Source organism: Nyctereutes procyonoides, unplaced genomic scaffold, assembly GCF_905146905.1.
Source record: "Nyctereutes procyonoides isolate TBG_1078 unplaced genomic scaffold, NYPRO_anot_genome, whole genome shotgun sequence".
In the NCBI taxonomy this organism is placed as follows: domain Eukaryota; kingdom Metazoa; phylum Chordata; class Mammalia; order Carnivora; family Canidae; genus Nyctereutes; species Nyctereutes procyonoides.
The window spans coordinates 20,290,879-20,305,416 of record NW_026575051.1 but is presented as its reverse complement, the minus strand read 5'-3'; the positions used below and the strand labels follow the sequence as shown (position 1 = coordinate 20,305,416).

At 37.4% G+C, this 14,538-nt stretch overlaps 1 protein-coding gene across 1 annotated transcript; it reads left to right on the top strand.

Annotated features, from left to right (window-relative positions):
* Positions 1–429: 429 nt before the first annotated feature.
* LOC129513051 (glutathione S-transferase-like) lies at positions 430–13,756 on the top strand. The gene is made up of 6 exons (XM_055330725.1): positions 430–517; positions 4,980–5,031; positions 6,941–7,073; positions 9,817–9,958; positions 11,943–12,074; positions 13,477–13,756. Exons 1-6 carry the CDS (start codon positions 431–433, stop codon positions 13,645–13,647), a joined length of 717 nt encoding a protein of 238 aa, XP_055186700.1. The 5' UTR covers position 430; the 3' UTR covers positions 13,648–13,756.
* Positions 13,757–14,538: the final 782 nt, after the last annotated feature.

The window sequence follows — 14,538 nt, the reverse complement described above, 5'->3', positions numbered from 1 at the left end:
CAGTCTGTGCTGTGCTGGTAGGAGGAGGGAGGGGGATCTGTACAGATAAAAAGGAAAAAGATTGGGATGCTGGTAGCTCACCACCTGCTACGGGAGGAAGAGCTGGTCAGAGTCTTATTTTTGAATTCCTTCCATCTGTTTGGCTTCCTCACTTATCCTCTATCTATTTTTAAAAATGTATCTGTTATCCAATTAAGCTTTGAGAACACCAATTTGTGATGATAAACTCCATTTGTGAGACAGAACACAGAACACAGACATCCTTGGAGCTGAGGAACAGCTTTGACTTTGGGCACAAGTCCAGAGCTTTCTGGTTCACTTTACACTGCTCTGTATGTTTCTGTTTCTCTCCTGCTCTCTCTCTCTCTCTCTCTCTGCGGATGAGTCTTCATCAGTCTCTCTCCCTGTTGATTTGCAGGAATCCTTAAGCATGGCGGGAAAGCCCAAGCTTCACTACTTCAATGGACGAGGCAGAATGGAGTCCATCAGGTGGCTCTTGGCTGCAGCAGGAGTAGAGGTAAGACGCTGGATTTATTCATATTGTTTCCTTTTTTTAAAAAGATTTGATTTATTTGTTTGATAGAGAGAGAGAGAATTGAGCGGGGATGGGGGGGTGGGGAGGACGAGGGGAGTAGAGGAAGGGAGAACCTGGGATCATGACTTGAACCGAAGGCAGCCACTTAATGGACTGAGCCACCCAGGTGCCCTCATATTATTTTCATAATGGGGTCGTTGAGCACTTACTTAGAGAGCAGGTATAGGAAACTTCTCATATGATTCCTGAACAAAAAGCCGGTTTTGCCACCTGCTCTTTGGATACTGGGCTGTGAGGGAGTGAGTTCTTTTAAATAAGTGCCCAAGTATCGTGGAAACTGGTTGTGGGTACTGAGCTGACCCAAGGTGAAGCAAATAATAACTAACGAAGAAAGGAAGGGAGGAAGGGACTTGTTCTACCAAAGAGTTTCTTTCCATTTCGTCCTTGTCAGCCAAGTATTGGACTTGCTTAACTATATCTATCTCATGAATATTGAGAAACAAGGTGTTTTTTTTTAAGTGCATAGAAAAGTCTCATAGAGACTGATGTTAGAACATATCATTCATTACCAAAAATATAACTATCCTATACTTTAATGAAGTTAAAAAATTCTATTCTCAACATACTTAAAAGCTAAGTTATTGAAGTTTTTTAAAAGATTTTATTTATTTATTCATGAGAGAGAGAGAGAGAGAGAGAGGCCGAGACATAGGCAGAGGGAGAAGCAGGCTCCTTGCAGGGAGCCTGACAATGGACTCGATCCTCGGACCCCAGGATCACACTCTTGGGCTTGCACACAAGTGCGCTAAACTGCTGAGCCACCCAGGATCCCCGTTATTGAAGTTTATACCGACCTTTCAAAGATAAATATTTGTGTCTATAAACACATTCATATATACACATTCACTGTGAATATAAAGCAATTAGCCTCTTCTGTGACCCACAAATTTTTTTTTTCCTAGTCACTCCTAAGTGGGTCTCTTAGATCCAAAGATGAAAGATCAGGGAGTTTTCTTCACATTTCCGTGGTTTAACATGAGAATAGCAAATAACCCCATTCACTTGATATTTGTTTAGATTCTCTACATTGTTTTGGCCCTGACAGAAGACATATGTTCATCTGTTCACTAGGAATGCAGATACCTTATATAAATGCAGCTTAGAATACAGTTTATTGTTTTTAAATATTTTGTGAAGCATACCATTTTACAGTATCGGGTGGTACCAAGGCTTGAAGACATTTCAGGAGAATAGAAGAGATGTTTTATACTAGAATCTAAAGAAACCTATAAAGCTGCTTCCCAGGAAAAAGCCTGATGTACATAGAATTGTAGGGTCTCCAAGAAGCCACAAAATACATAACATATCCTAGGCCCCCAGATTAAGAATTTCTGCTATAATAAAGCAACAAATTCTTGTGAACAAAGTTCATTATCACTTTTTTCAAAAATTCCTTTATTATGAATTATTTAAATTTTGAAGATATGTAAAGTTTAAAGAATGCTTGCTTTGGCAGCACATATAATAAAGTATGAAGAATATTCTACTAAAAACACACATGATACCACTATATGGAATGAGTATTATTATTTTGTCATATTTGCCTTAAGTCTTAAAAAAACATATGGGCTATGGGCATTTTTTTAAAGATTTTATTTATTTATTCATGAGACACACACACACACACACACAGAGAGAGAGAGAGAGAGAGAGAGAGAGAGAGGCAGAGACACAGGCAGAGGGAGAAGCAGGCTCCATGCAGGGAGCCCGACACGGGACTCGATCCTGGGTCTCCAGGATCACGCCCCAGGCGGAAGGCAGCACCAAACTGCTGAGCCATCCGGGCTGTCCTGGGCTATGGGTATTAATGTAATCTTCTTTTAAAAATAAAACATTAACAGATAAAGCTAAAATTCAGTTGGACCATCACCCCCATGTCACATAAGTAACCCCTATCCTGTTAGTCCAGCCTTTATATTTTTATGTGTGTGCTCACCAACCATCGACTTGTGCGCCCTTTGAGATAATTTATATAAGTGGTTCCTTTGGTGAATCATTCTTTATTTTCCTCCTTACACTCAATATTATGTCTTTGAGATCCATCCATATTGAGACGGATAAATGACAGATGAATAAATGAAGGGAGTGGAGAATCAGAGTCATTCCTTTATTTTTATGTAGTGTTGCTTTAACATTAGATCTGAATAAAATATGGTAAAACACACAGGAGATGATGTGAACCCAAAGCCTACATACCAAAAACACTCCAATTTCTTTGGAAGGGGCACTATTTTTAGTATCTAATAAAAAAAAATGGAACTTGTCGTTTCTTCTTCCAATGAGCTAATTTTTTCAAAACAATAAAAGGCCCATTCTCCTTTCTGAGCCACATGAAGCTCCTTCCTGCATCTTCTGACTCCTCACAATTTTTATATTAGGGTTGGTATCCTCAAAGCTTCTTAGAGTTAGAAGAAAATTCTATAGTCAATATTTACCTTCTGTGCCTGATTTTTTCCTTTTGATGTGAGTCATAGGAAATTTTCAGAAGTTAAATAATCATGCTCTAGCATCAGTGACTTTGCTAAAACAGCTGTGTTTTGTTTATCTTCAGAGCCCAGGGTTCTTGCACATTAAGCCTTCAAGCAAAAGATAAAATTGAAGGAAACACACCATTAAAAACAAAAACGTTCATGTGGGAAATCTTTGGTGTGTGATCTGGTCAAACTCAATCTAAACCTACCAGAAAATTCCTTGTGCAGTATATAGTCTGAGGAATTTTGCTGTAGCCCATGCCTTTGTTCCATGGCCACACCCAGACTATGAACTCCTGGGTGCTGCCCTCTCTCCAAGCTGCTCTCAGGGACCCCCTTGGTAACACCTGGGCTGGAATTGGAGTTTGGGGCTGAGCTCTGAACTCTTGGAGCCTTGCCAAAGTAGACAGTTACCCTGGAGTTCCTAATGTGAGAAATTTGAGGAGAAATTGAAATCATAAACATATACTCTTTTGCCCCCATCACATTACATGAAAATCATAAGCAATCTTTAAAGTAGGGAAAAAGCGCTTTTTGGGAAGCGTTGTTTTATGTCTTAGTTAGTCCTATCTGTATCCTCAGATTTGATGTCAATTTGGGAATATGACTTCTTCCTATAAAGATTATTGAAATACAAATTACACAGTTAGCAAAATGATAATATCTAAAATGTAGTGAGTTTGGAGATAAGGGATTCTAGTCCTGGTTCTTCCACTTTTTAGCTGTAGGACTTCAGGCAAGTCAATTAACCTCTCTGGGCTGTATAAGCATCACATGAAGGCTTGGAAAAGAAGAGCACCAAGAGTCGTAGTTAATGCTGGTCTTCAAGGTTTAGGAATAAGGATGATCAGACATCTTGGTTTAATAGTAAGTATCCAGGAACAGTACAAGGGAACCACGTTATCCGTATCTTTTCTTAATATTTTTTATCATTCCAAACTGTAAATGTAAAATTTTAAAATTATTTTTGTTACAGTGGGGGTAGAATAGAATCCTTGGGGAAAACACTGTTTTCCAATTACATGTTGGGGTTTTCCATCTCTAATCATGATAGAAATAATACAAAAAATTCATTGTGTTTAAATTTTATATTAAAATTATACTGTACAAAATGGCCATGTTCAGTCTGTGGATATATTCTAAGACTAAGTCTCTGGAAGGTAACTGGTAATAATGTAACAATAAAGCAGAAATCTAAGACAAAAAAAAATGAAAGCTGCAAGAAATAAACTGTACCTTGATTCTTCTTTCCTTAATGCTACAAAGTATCTTTTGAGTTTATTCAGTTCTATTGTTAGATTGCTAATTTCTGAGATTTGCTGCAACTTAATTTTTCTGTGTCTAACCATCTTGGGTTTAAAAAGAGAATATATAATAGAATGATCAAAGTAACATTTGGTTGTTCTTGAACCCTGGAAACTAGGGACAACAAACACTACCCAAGGGAAAGTTCTGAGGAAAACAGTAATGGTGAGCCAAACATGAGTGTTGGTCTTCCTTTGATAGGATCTCATTTAAAACATTATGACAACATTATGAGTAGGTATTAGCTCCATTTTCACATGTTAGGAAACTGAAATTAGAAGAGAGTAATTTGTCTGAGCTAATGAAGGGAGTAGCCTGCATTCAGATTGTGATCTGAAAAGTCTACCTGGCAGGCTCCATCCACACAACAGGAGGTATCAGTGTTACTCAATCAACTGAATTCAGTAAATCTTTTGCTTTAGTTTTATACAAAAACTTCCTTAGGTTCATAGAACCCAGAAAAGACCAGCGTGTGTTAAATAACTCCTTGAAACATTGGTTTCATTGGTAGTTAGGCATTTTACTTGTATTCAACTCTTTTTCCGTAATACCAAAAGTAATAATAACAATAAAAATTATAGCAACATATTCTTTTTTTCATTTTTTAGTTTGAAGAAGAACTTTTTGAAACACGTGAAGAATTTGAGAAATTAATCCAAGGTGAGAAAAAAGCGCACACACATTCAGTGGAGAAAATTAGCTAGACAGTGTCTATCAATATCTCTGTCAGGAGGGCAGCACTTGGATCTTGCAACAAGCTTATGAATGCTCAAAGTAAGAGGAGTCCTGCCCTTGCTTGAGCTTCTAAATTGTAATAATTTCAGCACCGTCCCCTTGTTTCCTCAGCCCTAGGGATGATACTTTCTGCAGATGTCACCGTCATGATCTGTACTGTCCCTTTGTTGCCTCTCAGTTCTCCAGGACCTAGTTAACTTCTTTGTAACTTAGTATGGTTAAAGTAACTAACTAGTATGGTTCTATCTCCCAGCTAGACCCCAACTGATGTAATTAGGGAGAAAATGTTCTTCCAGTTGAACCTGGAGGCAAGAGCAGAAAAACCAGGATGTTCTTGCCATGGATTCAGTCCAGAGAGCTGATTCAACTTAAGGAAAAGTGGGAAAAGTGCCAGCTTTACTGTTGCCCTTTTGATGAAGAGTCAGAAAGACATAGGAAGAGAAGGAGGGAAGGATGGTGCAGAGAGAATGGAATTCTTTTAAATTAAACCATGGGCCTCTTAAGTTGCTGTTGATGTGTAACGCAAGGATTCCCTAGAAGACTGAAAAAATAAGCTCCAAACAAAGAGCTGTCACTCTGATGGGAGGCCACTGGGACTCTGGTTCACATAGGTGGGTGGCATGGAATGTGTGGAAAGTACATGGAGGCAAATTACAAGGAGTGCTTTGAATTCCAGGTTGAGGTTAAATATTATTGTCTTATAGGTGAGGATGTGGAGGAAAAGGAACCCTCATGCACTGTTGGTGGGAATGCAGATTGGTGCAGCCACTCTGGAGAACAGTATGGAGGTTCCTCAAAAAGTTAAAAATAGGACTAACCTATGATCCACTATTGGATATTTATCCAAAGAATATGAAAACACTAATTCGAAGAGATATTTGCACTTATGTTTATTGCAGCATTATTTACAACAGCCAAATGATAGAAGTTGCCCAAGTGTCCATTGATAGATGAATGGATAAAGATGTGCTACACACACACACACACACACACACACACACACACACACACACAGAGAGAGAGACAGAGAGAGAGAGAGAGACCTCTGGAATATTACTCAGTCATAAAAAATAATAAAACCTTGTTATTTGCAATGACATGGATGGACATAGAGGGTATAATACTAAGCAAAATTAGCTAGTCAGAGAAAGGCACATGCCATATGATTTCACTCATATGTGGAATTCAAGAAACAAAACAAATGAACAAAGAAAAAAGAGACAAACCAAAAACCAGACCCTTATCTATAGAGAACAAAGTGGGAGGTGGGTGGGGGATGGGTGAAATACATGATGGGGATTTAGAGTGCACTATCATGATGAGCACTGAGTAATGTATGGACTTGTTGAATCACTACATTGTACACCTGGAACTAATAGAACACTATGTGAACTGTACAGGAACGAAAATAAAAAAGTTTAACAACAAAAAAAGGAGAGATCATTTGAGGGTCATGTTAACAGCTAGGACATTACTATGATGGTTCAGAGGGAAAGAGAGTCTCACCAGCCGGGTGGCTACAGGAATGGAGAGTAAGTGATGAGAAACAGACATTCTTGGCCAGAAAGAAAGCTTCTGTCTGTACCTTGTTGTATCTCCTGGAGGACACAGCCTCAAGTCTTGCACTCTACACATCTATCTGTGAATAAATACATAATTATTTCTCCTTGTGGATCAGTCTCTAAAATATTTAAAATATTAAAAATAAATATTAAAATATTTTAATCATATTTAGTTACGTAGTCCCATTTTGTAGCACCTGAAGAGTGAAAGAAAACTCAGATGCTACCATTAGGGACAGTAAATAATCCAACTTTCCTTTGTACATTTAAAGGTGGAACTCTGATGTATGAACAAGTGCCCATGGTCGAAATTGATGGAATGAATTTGGTAGAAACCAGAGCCATCCTAAGATACTTAGCTGCAAAATACAACTTGTATGGAAGGAATATACGGGAACAAGCCTGGTAACAACAATTATTTTTTACTTAAACAAAAAACGAAAATCTAATCATTAGGCATGTTAGCAATTGTATGTAGTTCTTGATAGATTACCTGAAACTTCTTTTCTTGTTTTTTAACTTCTTATGGAAAAATCTAACACACAAGGAGAGAGATTGGTAAAAAAAAAAAAAAAAACCCTATGTACAGAGTTACTTTCAACAATTATCAATTCATGGCCAGTTACACAGTTTATTTCATTTTCTAATTCTGTATTTAGAGAGAACAAAGCAAGGACAAAAACCAGTGAAGGAAATCTGCCTCTTCCTGATGAACTCTGTGTTTTGCTCCACTAGGTGGGAGTAAAGCACAGGGTAAATCACAAGAACAAACTCAAAATTTGGAGTGTGAACCTGTGAAATTGATTCAGGAAGTAGCCTTCCTGCGGAATAGCCACCTCCTCAGTCTCTGGCACACCAGATAGTCACCCAGTCTCCCAGACATTCTTCAGAAACATAACTAAAATTTTTAATGCAGTAAAATTTTTGAAATAGAGTTTGTATTTTAAAATCTTTTTTTTTTGTATTTTAAAATCTTAACATAAGCTTTCTCATGCTTTCTAGAAGATTCTCATAGCCAAATTTCTGCTGATTGCATCTCTGCAGTGTAGTTTTTTTTTTTTCTTCTGCAGTGTAGTTTAACACATTCCTCTGTCTCTGTATTTCCTGTCAGTTGGTTGTAAGATACAGAAGTTTTATCAGACTCAAGTTCTTGTGGTTTTTGCAAGACTATTTCATAGGTATTGGTGCATTCCCTGATCAGGAAGCAAAAAATATCTGCTTGTCTATTTATGATGTTAACACCATTTGTGTTCAGTACTATCATTCCTTCTGCATTTATTATCTAGAATACTTCGATAAAGAAAAGCTTTTCTTCATCTACTCTCTGGTTATCTGGAGTACAATTTCCTCTAGGAAAGACATGATAGACCTTTGTTTACCAATTTTCCAAATGAGTTGGCTCACCTGCATCCTACAACATTGACCAATTAATTATTGTTATTATTCTAGTATCACTGTGATCTTGTCAATTTAAATATCTCTGAGGTGTTTCAATTCACTTCAGTTGTTACTCTTATTGATGCTCAAATTGTACTACCTTTGGCCAGTGGGAGTGAAGTGGCTCCTGGGAATGTTTGACCTTACCCTAGTTATCTCTCAAAATTTCCTTATTACCTGATAAAATGTGATAATCCATATTTATCCTGTAAATCTCTTGTTCTAGACCTGAACTCAGCCATTTCTCTGAGGAGCTGTGGTTCCTTTTACTGCAAAATTGTTTTTAAGTACATCTTTCATAAAACTAATGTTTATAAATTGAAAATGAATTACGAATTTTTATGGTGCCTTCACTGAGATATTGTTATGATAAAACCTATGTTAGAGAATTTATTATTTAAAACTCTTGCAACTACAAAATCCCAACATAACCCTACTGTTGCTATTGCTCTGGCAATTTGTTGCTGTAGACACCATCTCTTACGGTTCTGTGAGTTGACAGGGGCCAGCTGGATGGCACTCTTCAAGAGTCTCTCATGTGGTTCTTCACTCATATATCTGGCACCTGGGTTAGGAGAACTGGAACAAATGGGCCTGGTGGGGTATGTCTTTCCTTCCACATGACATCTCCATGAGGACAGCTTGAGTTTCTGTGAGGTGGCTGGCTTCCCTCAGAGCAAACGTGGAAGAGGACCAGGTGGAAACTGTAAGACTTCTTTTGACCTAGTCTTGGAAATCTTAGAACATTACTTCCCCACATTCTGTTGGTCACACAAGTCCTCAAGAACCATTCAAATTCAAGGGGAGAATGAGACTCATTCTCAATAGTAAAAGTAGCAACGAATTTGAGGCCATTTCAAGATACTTGTTGCTACTCTGGGTTAATGCTAAAAGAACTATGGCTCTGAAAGATTAAGAGACTCCCTTTGGACCAGGACAGGGTTTGCCAATGCCCAAACCAGTAGTCTTTTCACTATGGTGTCTTGTCTAACATAGTATCTATTTTTCGATTCATTCTGGCATAAAGATTTGAGTGGTGGCAAGGGGAACTGTTGAGTAACTTCTGTGCCTTCTTGAATTGTTCTAACTTTCAGAACCTTCAGTCCAGGTGGAGATATTGTTGCTGGCACAGAGGTTCCTAGTTATCTCTTCTCCAACATGTATAGACATGGTCAATTTCATTGATTTTTAAATTTATTTTTATTTTATTTTTAAAAGATTTTATTTATTCATGAGAGACTAGAGAGAGAGGCAGAAACATAGGCAGAAGGAAAAGCAGGCTCCCTTCAGGGAGCCTGATGTGGGACTCGATCCCAGGATCATGACCTGAACCAAAGGCAGACGTTCAACCACTAAGCCACCCAGGTGCCCCAGTATCATTGTTGTTATAACATTTAAATAGTCAAATACAATCTTTGCCTAATATATTACTTTAGGACTATTTTAATACATTGTGTTTTAGCACTCATGTTACACAGTTGATATTCACACTCACATAATTGCTCCCATACTTTAGTCCTATAATTCTCCCATTTCTCAAATTGATCTTAATATCTCAAAGGATATTAAGTAGAAATGGTATTAACTCATGGGACACTGAGATACCTGCTAACAAGGCAGGTGGAACTAAGGCATTACTTAATATGTTTCTTTGGCTCATTAAATGATGATTCCTTTATCTGGAGCTCTTGAATTATCACCCCTTCTCTAGGATTGACATGTATGTAGAGGGTTTGAAGGACCTCAGTGACATGATTATGTTCTTTCCACTCTCCCTGCCTGGAGAAAAGGAGATGAATCTTGAATACATCCTTGAAAGAGCCACTACAAAATTCTTCCCCGTCTATGAGAAGGTAAGTGACAAATTCTGCCCTGCTGTATGACTCGGATCAAGGGGGAGAAAAACTAACTAAACTAAAAGTAAAAAACTTCACTGGTGGGTGAAAGATCCCCAAAACACTCTGTGAAAGCAAAACTCTTCCCCCAGTTGCCATTATGAAACAAATCTCTTTCCTCTCACCTCAGTCTTCTGCATTTTATTTTTTAAGGATTTCATGCATAACTTCAGCAATATTTGTGGTTCTTGTGCTGACATAATTTCAGTTGCTTGATTTAATTCTGGAGTAAAACAGAATCTTGTAAAAAGAATTCTAGGGGGAAAATCCCACACTAATTAGAGAGCTAGAGTGAGGGGAAAGGATGGATATTACTTCTAAAATACACGGGATAGTACCAGGGCTCAGGGTACTTCATAAGGCTTATCTGAATTCTACACAATATTCAAAATGTTAAGAAAAAATTGTTCCAAAACTGATACTATTTTTCATCTGTCTCTTCATTTTTAACAGCTGAAAATATGTCTGAAAAACTTGAGCTTTAAGCAAATACTTAGTGCCAGCCCCGACACAGAGTTGGATAGCTTCTTGAGTTAACAGTGCTCTTGACCTCAAGGTCAAGATGCATTTGATATAATATCAGTCAATATAGGAAAGGATCATGAATAACGTTAAGGGTTTGGTAAAAAGAAGACATCAGTTTTCCAAACCCACCAGCAATGCTGTTTTAATCCATCCTTTCCAGGTTGAGTAACAATGGTTCTAATTGAATGATTTAGTACATACACTTAAATAAACTTATCATATCAACTATTTTATAGTCTAATCCTACAAATTGTTTAATTGATATTTATGTATTTAATATAGATTATAGATATTCTAACTTCCTAGGTTATACTTTTCCATTAATTACATTTAGTGAGTTATAAGTCTCTTTGGTCCAAGATGGAAGATGGATCAAACTGAATATTCTATACCTCCAGCTTTCTTGTTGTCATTCCTACAAAATTATTTGAAAGATAATCCATTCCATTGTAATGAGCATATGAGGTAAGAGATTTTTTTTTTTAGTTAAGAGATTTTTATCTTATAGTTTTACCAATACTGAGAATGGGATGGATGAGTTATGTTTTTGTGATGGGATACTATGAAGAACAGAGACTTCTCTCATGGCTAAAAATAGTATTAACATCATCATCACTCAAACAGAACTTTCTTGATGGTTCATTTTTGCTATGTGCTTACTATGTGTTAGCACTGTGCTATGCATTTTGCATGCATGATCCCATGTAATCTTCTTAAATTCATTAAAGATGTGCCACTGTTCTCCCCATTTTGCAGAGCATAAAGAAGCATGGTAACTTCCCTGATGTCATACAACTAATCACACTGGGGCTGATACTCAGGTCTCTCTAACTCCTGATCCCATGTCAAAGCATCACAAAATCACAGAGTTTTAGGGCTACAAAATACCTTAGTGACTTTCTACTCCAACCTTTTCTATTCAGTTGATTTTGACTCAAAGTGACCTAGCAGTCAGAGCCCTATTAGAAAATTTACTTCTAGAAATACGGTGGGGGTCCCTGTGAGAACAATGTTCTCCCACGAAGAACAGTGCACTAAGGATACTGACCTGAGATGATGTGAGAAGAGAATTATCATCCTACACCCAGGAGGACCACCAATCCAGGCTATGGGGGTAAAATTATTCTATAAAGGTTCATAGAATAGGCACAGGAGATGTAATGAAAAGAAAACAAAGGCATGTGAGATTAGGCTGTTTCTGGTGTTGAGAATTCTCAGGAAAATTCAGGCTATCTCACCTCTTTTGGTGAACAAACCGAAGCCCTCAGAGATGGGATTTATATGTGTTCACACAGCTAGCCAGCAGCCAAGCGTAGGAGCCAGGTCTCTAAACTTCTAGATTTTCTGCCAAGTCTCACTGCCTTTATCTGCTAGGTATGCCCCTAAATCCTCTACTTTCTTTTCAACTGTCATACAGGCACTAAGAGATCATGGGCAAGATTTTCTTGTGGGCAATCGGCTGAGCTGGGCTGATATACAGCTCCTTGAAGTCATCCTAATGGCTGAAGAATGCAAACCCAGTGTCCTCACAGGCTTTCCTCTGCTACAGGTAATGTTATCCAAATAACTCCCAAGAACTGCAGGAAGAATAAATTTTTATCATTCATTTATTCTTTCATTCAGTCCTTCATTATTATTTAAGAATCTACTAACTTCTTTATGCCAAGACCTGTGCTAAAGATACAAATATGCCCTTAAGGAAACATGTAGTGGGCGAGAGAAGCACATAGACAAATAACCTCAATCTAAGGTAGTAAATTTAAAAATAAAGTGAGAAAGGAAAGCAGATGAGGGTCATCTGGGCCAGCATGGGGATCTGAGGCAGACTTCTGATCCTAGGCCTTCAGTCTCCAAGGGTTTGCCCTGAATGTAGCAGAACCTCAATAAAATGGCTGTCTTCTTCTAGATAAGGTGATGGGAAAACATTTAAGATATTATCATCCTAACATAGCCATTATTTAACAGTAACCATAACCACCGACTATATTCTTATTATGTGCCAAGCATTATACCAAGCACTGAATGAGCATTACCTCACTGATTTTATTCCATCCTCAAAGTGGATAGGAAACAAGGCTCCAAGAGGTCAAATAACTGTCCTTCAAGTCACAGTGTTGGTAGGTGACGGGACTGGGACATAACCCTCAGCTGATTCCATGACCTGACTCCTAGAACACTCTGCTATGTTGGTGGATTCCTTTCTAACCTTTAAAAATATGTTTATTTAAAATATAGTTGTTGTCAAAGTTGTGATAACTCTGCAGCCTCAACCTCCCACTTCATGTTACACAATAAGCATGTTTTGGTATTTTTATGTAATCCGCCTCATTTTGATACAACCTAGTCTTCTATTTTTGAAATTTTTCATGATTATATAATATTCCATGTACTATGCTTAGAATAATCTTATTTTAAATAGTGAAAACCATAAACAATTTAAATATTCAGAATGGGAGAAGGGTCTACATAAACAAGGATGCATCCATTGGGTAGATTTTATGCAGCCACCTAAAGGTGTATTTTCAAAGATTACATAAAGACATGAAGAAATCCTTATGACATAGGACATCTATGTATTAGTTATATATCAGGATACTCAGAAATATTTGCTCTTACGAGTAATGTTGCAACAGCATCTTCATGGGTATAAATTTTTCCTCATTTAAAACGGTATCACTAGGAAGCAATCTGAAAAATGTGGTCACTTGGTTACAGACTAGGAACATTTTTGTGTTTTTTGAGAAATACTGCAAAGTTGCTTTGTACAAGGGTAGCATCGTTTCACAATGCCACACAGTGTGCGAAAACACCATTTTATCCCCTACTTCTGCCAGCCATAAGGAATATAGTTTTTACACAAGGTTTCTCTCATTTGCAAAAATATGTATCATTTATATTTTGCCTATTTTGCCATATTCTCTTCTCATGGACAGTATACTTCTGCATTTTAGGAATTCAAGGCCAGAATCAGCTACATTCCCACAATTCAAAAATTTCTCCAGCCTGGAAGCCAAAGGAAGCCTCCACTAGATGAAAGCTCCATTGAGAGCGTGAAGAACATATTCAAATTTGAACGTGGCATGTTTCTCAAAAATATGAGCACTATAGTAGCCGAGTATTAAAAAATGAAGAGGGCTAGAGAATTCGGCAAATGTTTCACTTTGCATTTGTAGCAGTGCTCAGGAAGATATCATGAGGCCACTTTAATAAAGTAATAAGAAGCAAAAGGAAATAAACTAATACTTTGTAAATCAGACAACCCTTTTTCATAAAACAATAAAATACCAATCACTCATCAAAATGAAGATTCTTCTGCATTCTTCTTATTGCAAAAGAGTAAAATCATAAAGGCAATGGATATCAAGGATTTCTTTAAAAGACAAAAAAAAAAAAAACCACATATACATATACCCTCACCTACTTCCACATCCTTTTGGGAAAAGTCCAGGACATGGCATAGATTCAAACTAGTTTCTTAAACTTTCAATAACTAGTGCATTTTTACAGATATGGCATATATTTTTATAATCAATTTCATAGTTTCTGCTTCAGTATCATAATCAGAGTTTGAGTATGAATTATCAATCCAATTCTCAATTATCTCTGATAGTAAGTATGCACAGTACCCCAATGATGGCCACTTTTTCCAACTTTGTGCTAACAACCTCTTTAGCACCATTGGTATAAGTGGGATTTTTTTTTCTTTTTAAGTAGAATATTTTTAAAGTTTATCAAAGAATTTTGTCTGGGTTTTTTATTTGGTTACCCTGGTAGGCTCTCTCCTTCCTTCCTTCTTCCCTCCCTCCCTCCCTTCCCTTAATTGCATTACTTATCACTGGAAGTCTAATAACTTCCTTGGAAGTCAGCTGGGAAAGGTAACTGAACATAACAGTATCAACTCTGCTCTTACCAGGTACGACTCTACCCACCATTTCATATAAAGAATGGGTTTGCAATCTGACACCCTAGAGTAGAGGCAACAGGATCAAAATTGCAGATTTTTATTTACTTTT

Excerpts from the sequence above, each read along its gene's own strand:
- LOC129513051 (XM_055330725.1), top strand. The coding sequence starts at position 431 with ATGGCGGGAAAGCCCAAGCTTCACTACTTCAATGGACGAGGCAGAATG. Across the intron at positions 518-4,979 it reads TGGCTGCAGCAGGAGTAGAG|TTTGAAGAAGAACTTTTTGA; the intron begins GTAAGACGCTGG and ends TTCATTTTTTAG. Across the intron at positions 7,074-9,816 it reads AATATACGGGAACAAGCCTG|GATTGACATGTATGTAGAGG; the intron begins GTAACAACAATT and ends CCCCTTCTCTAG.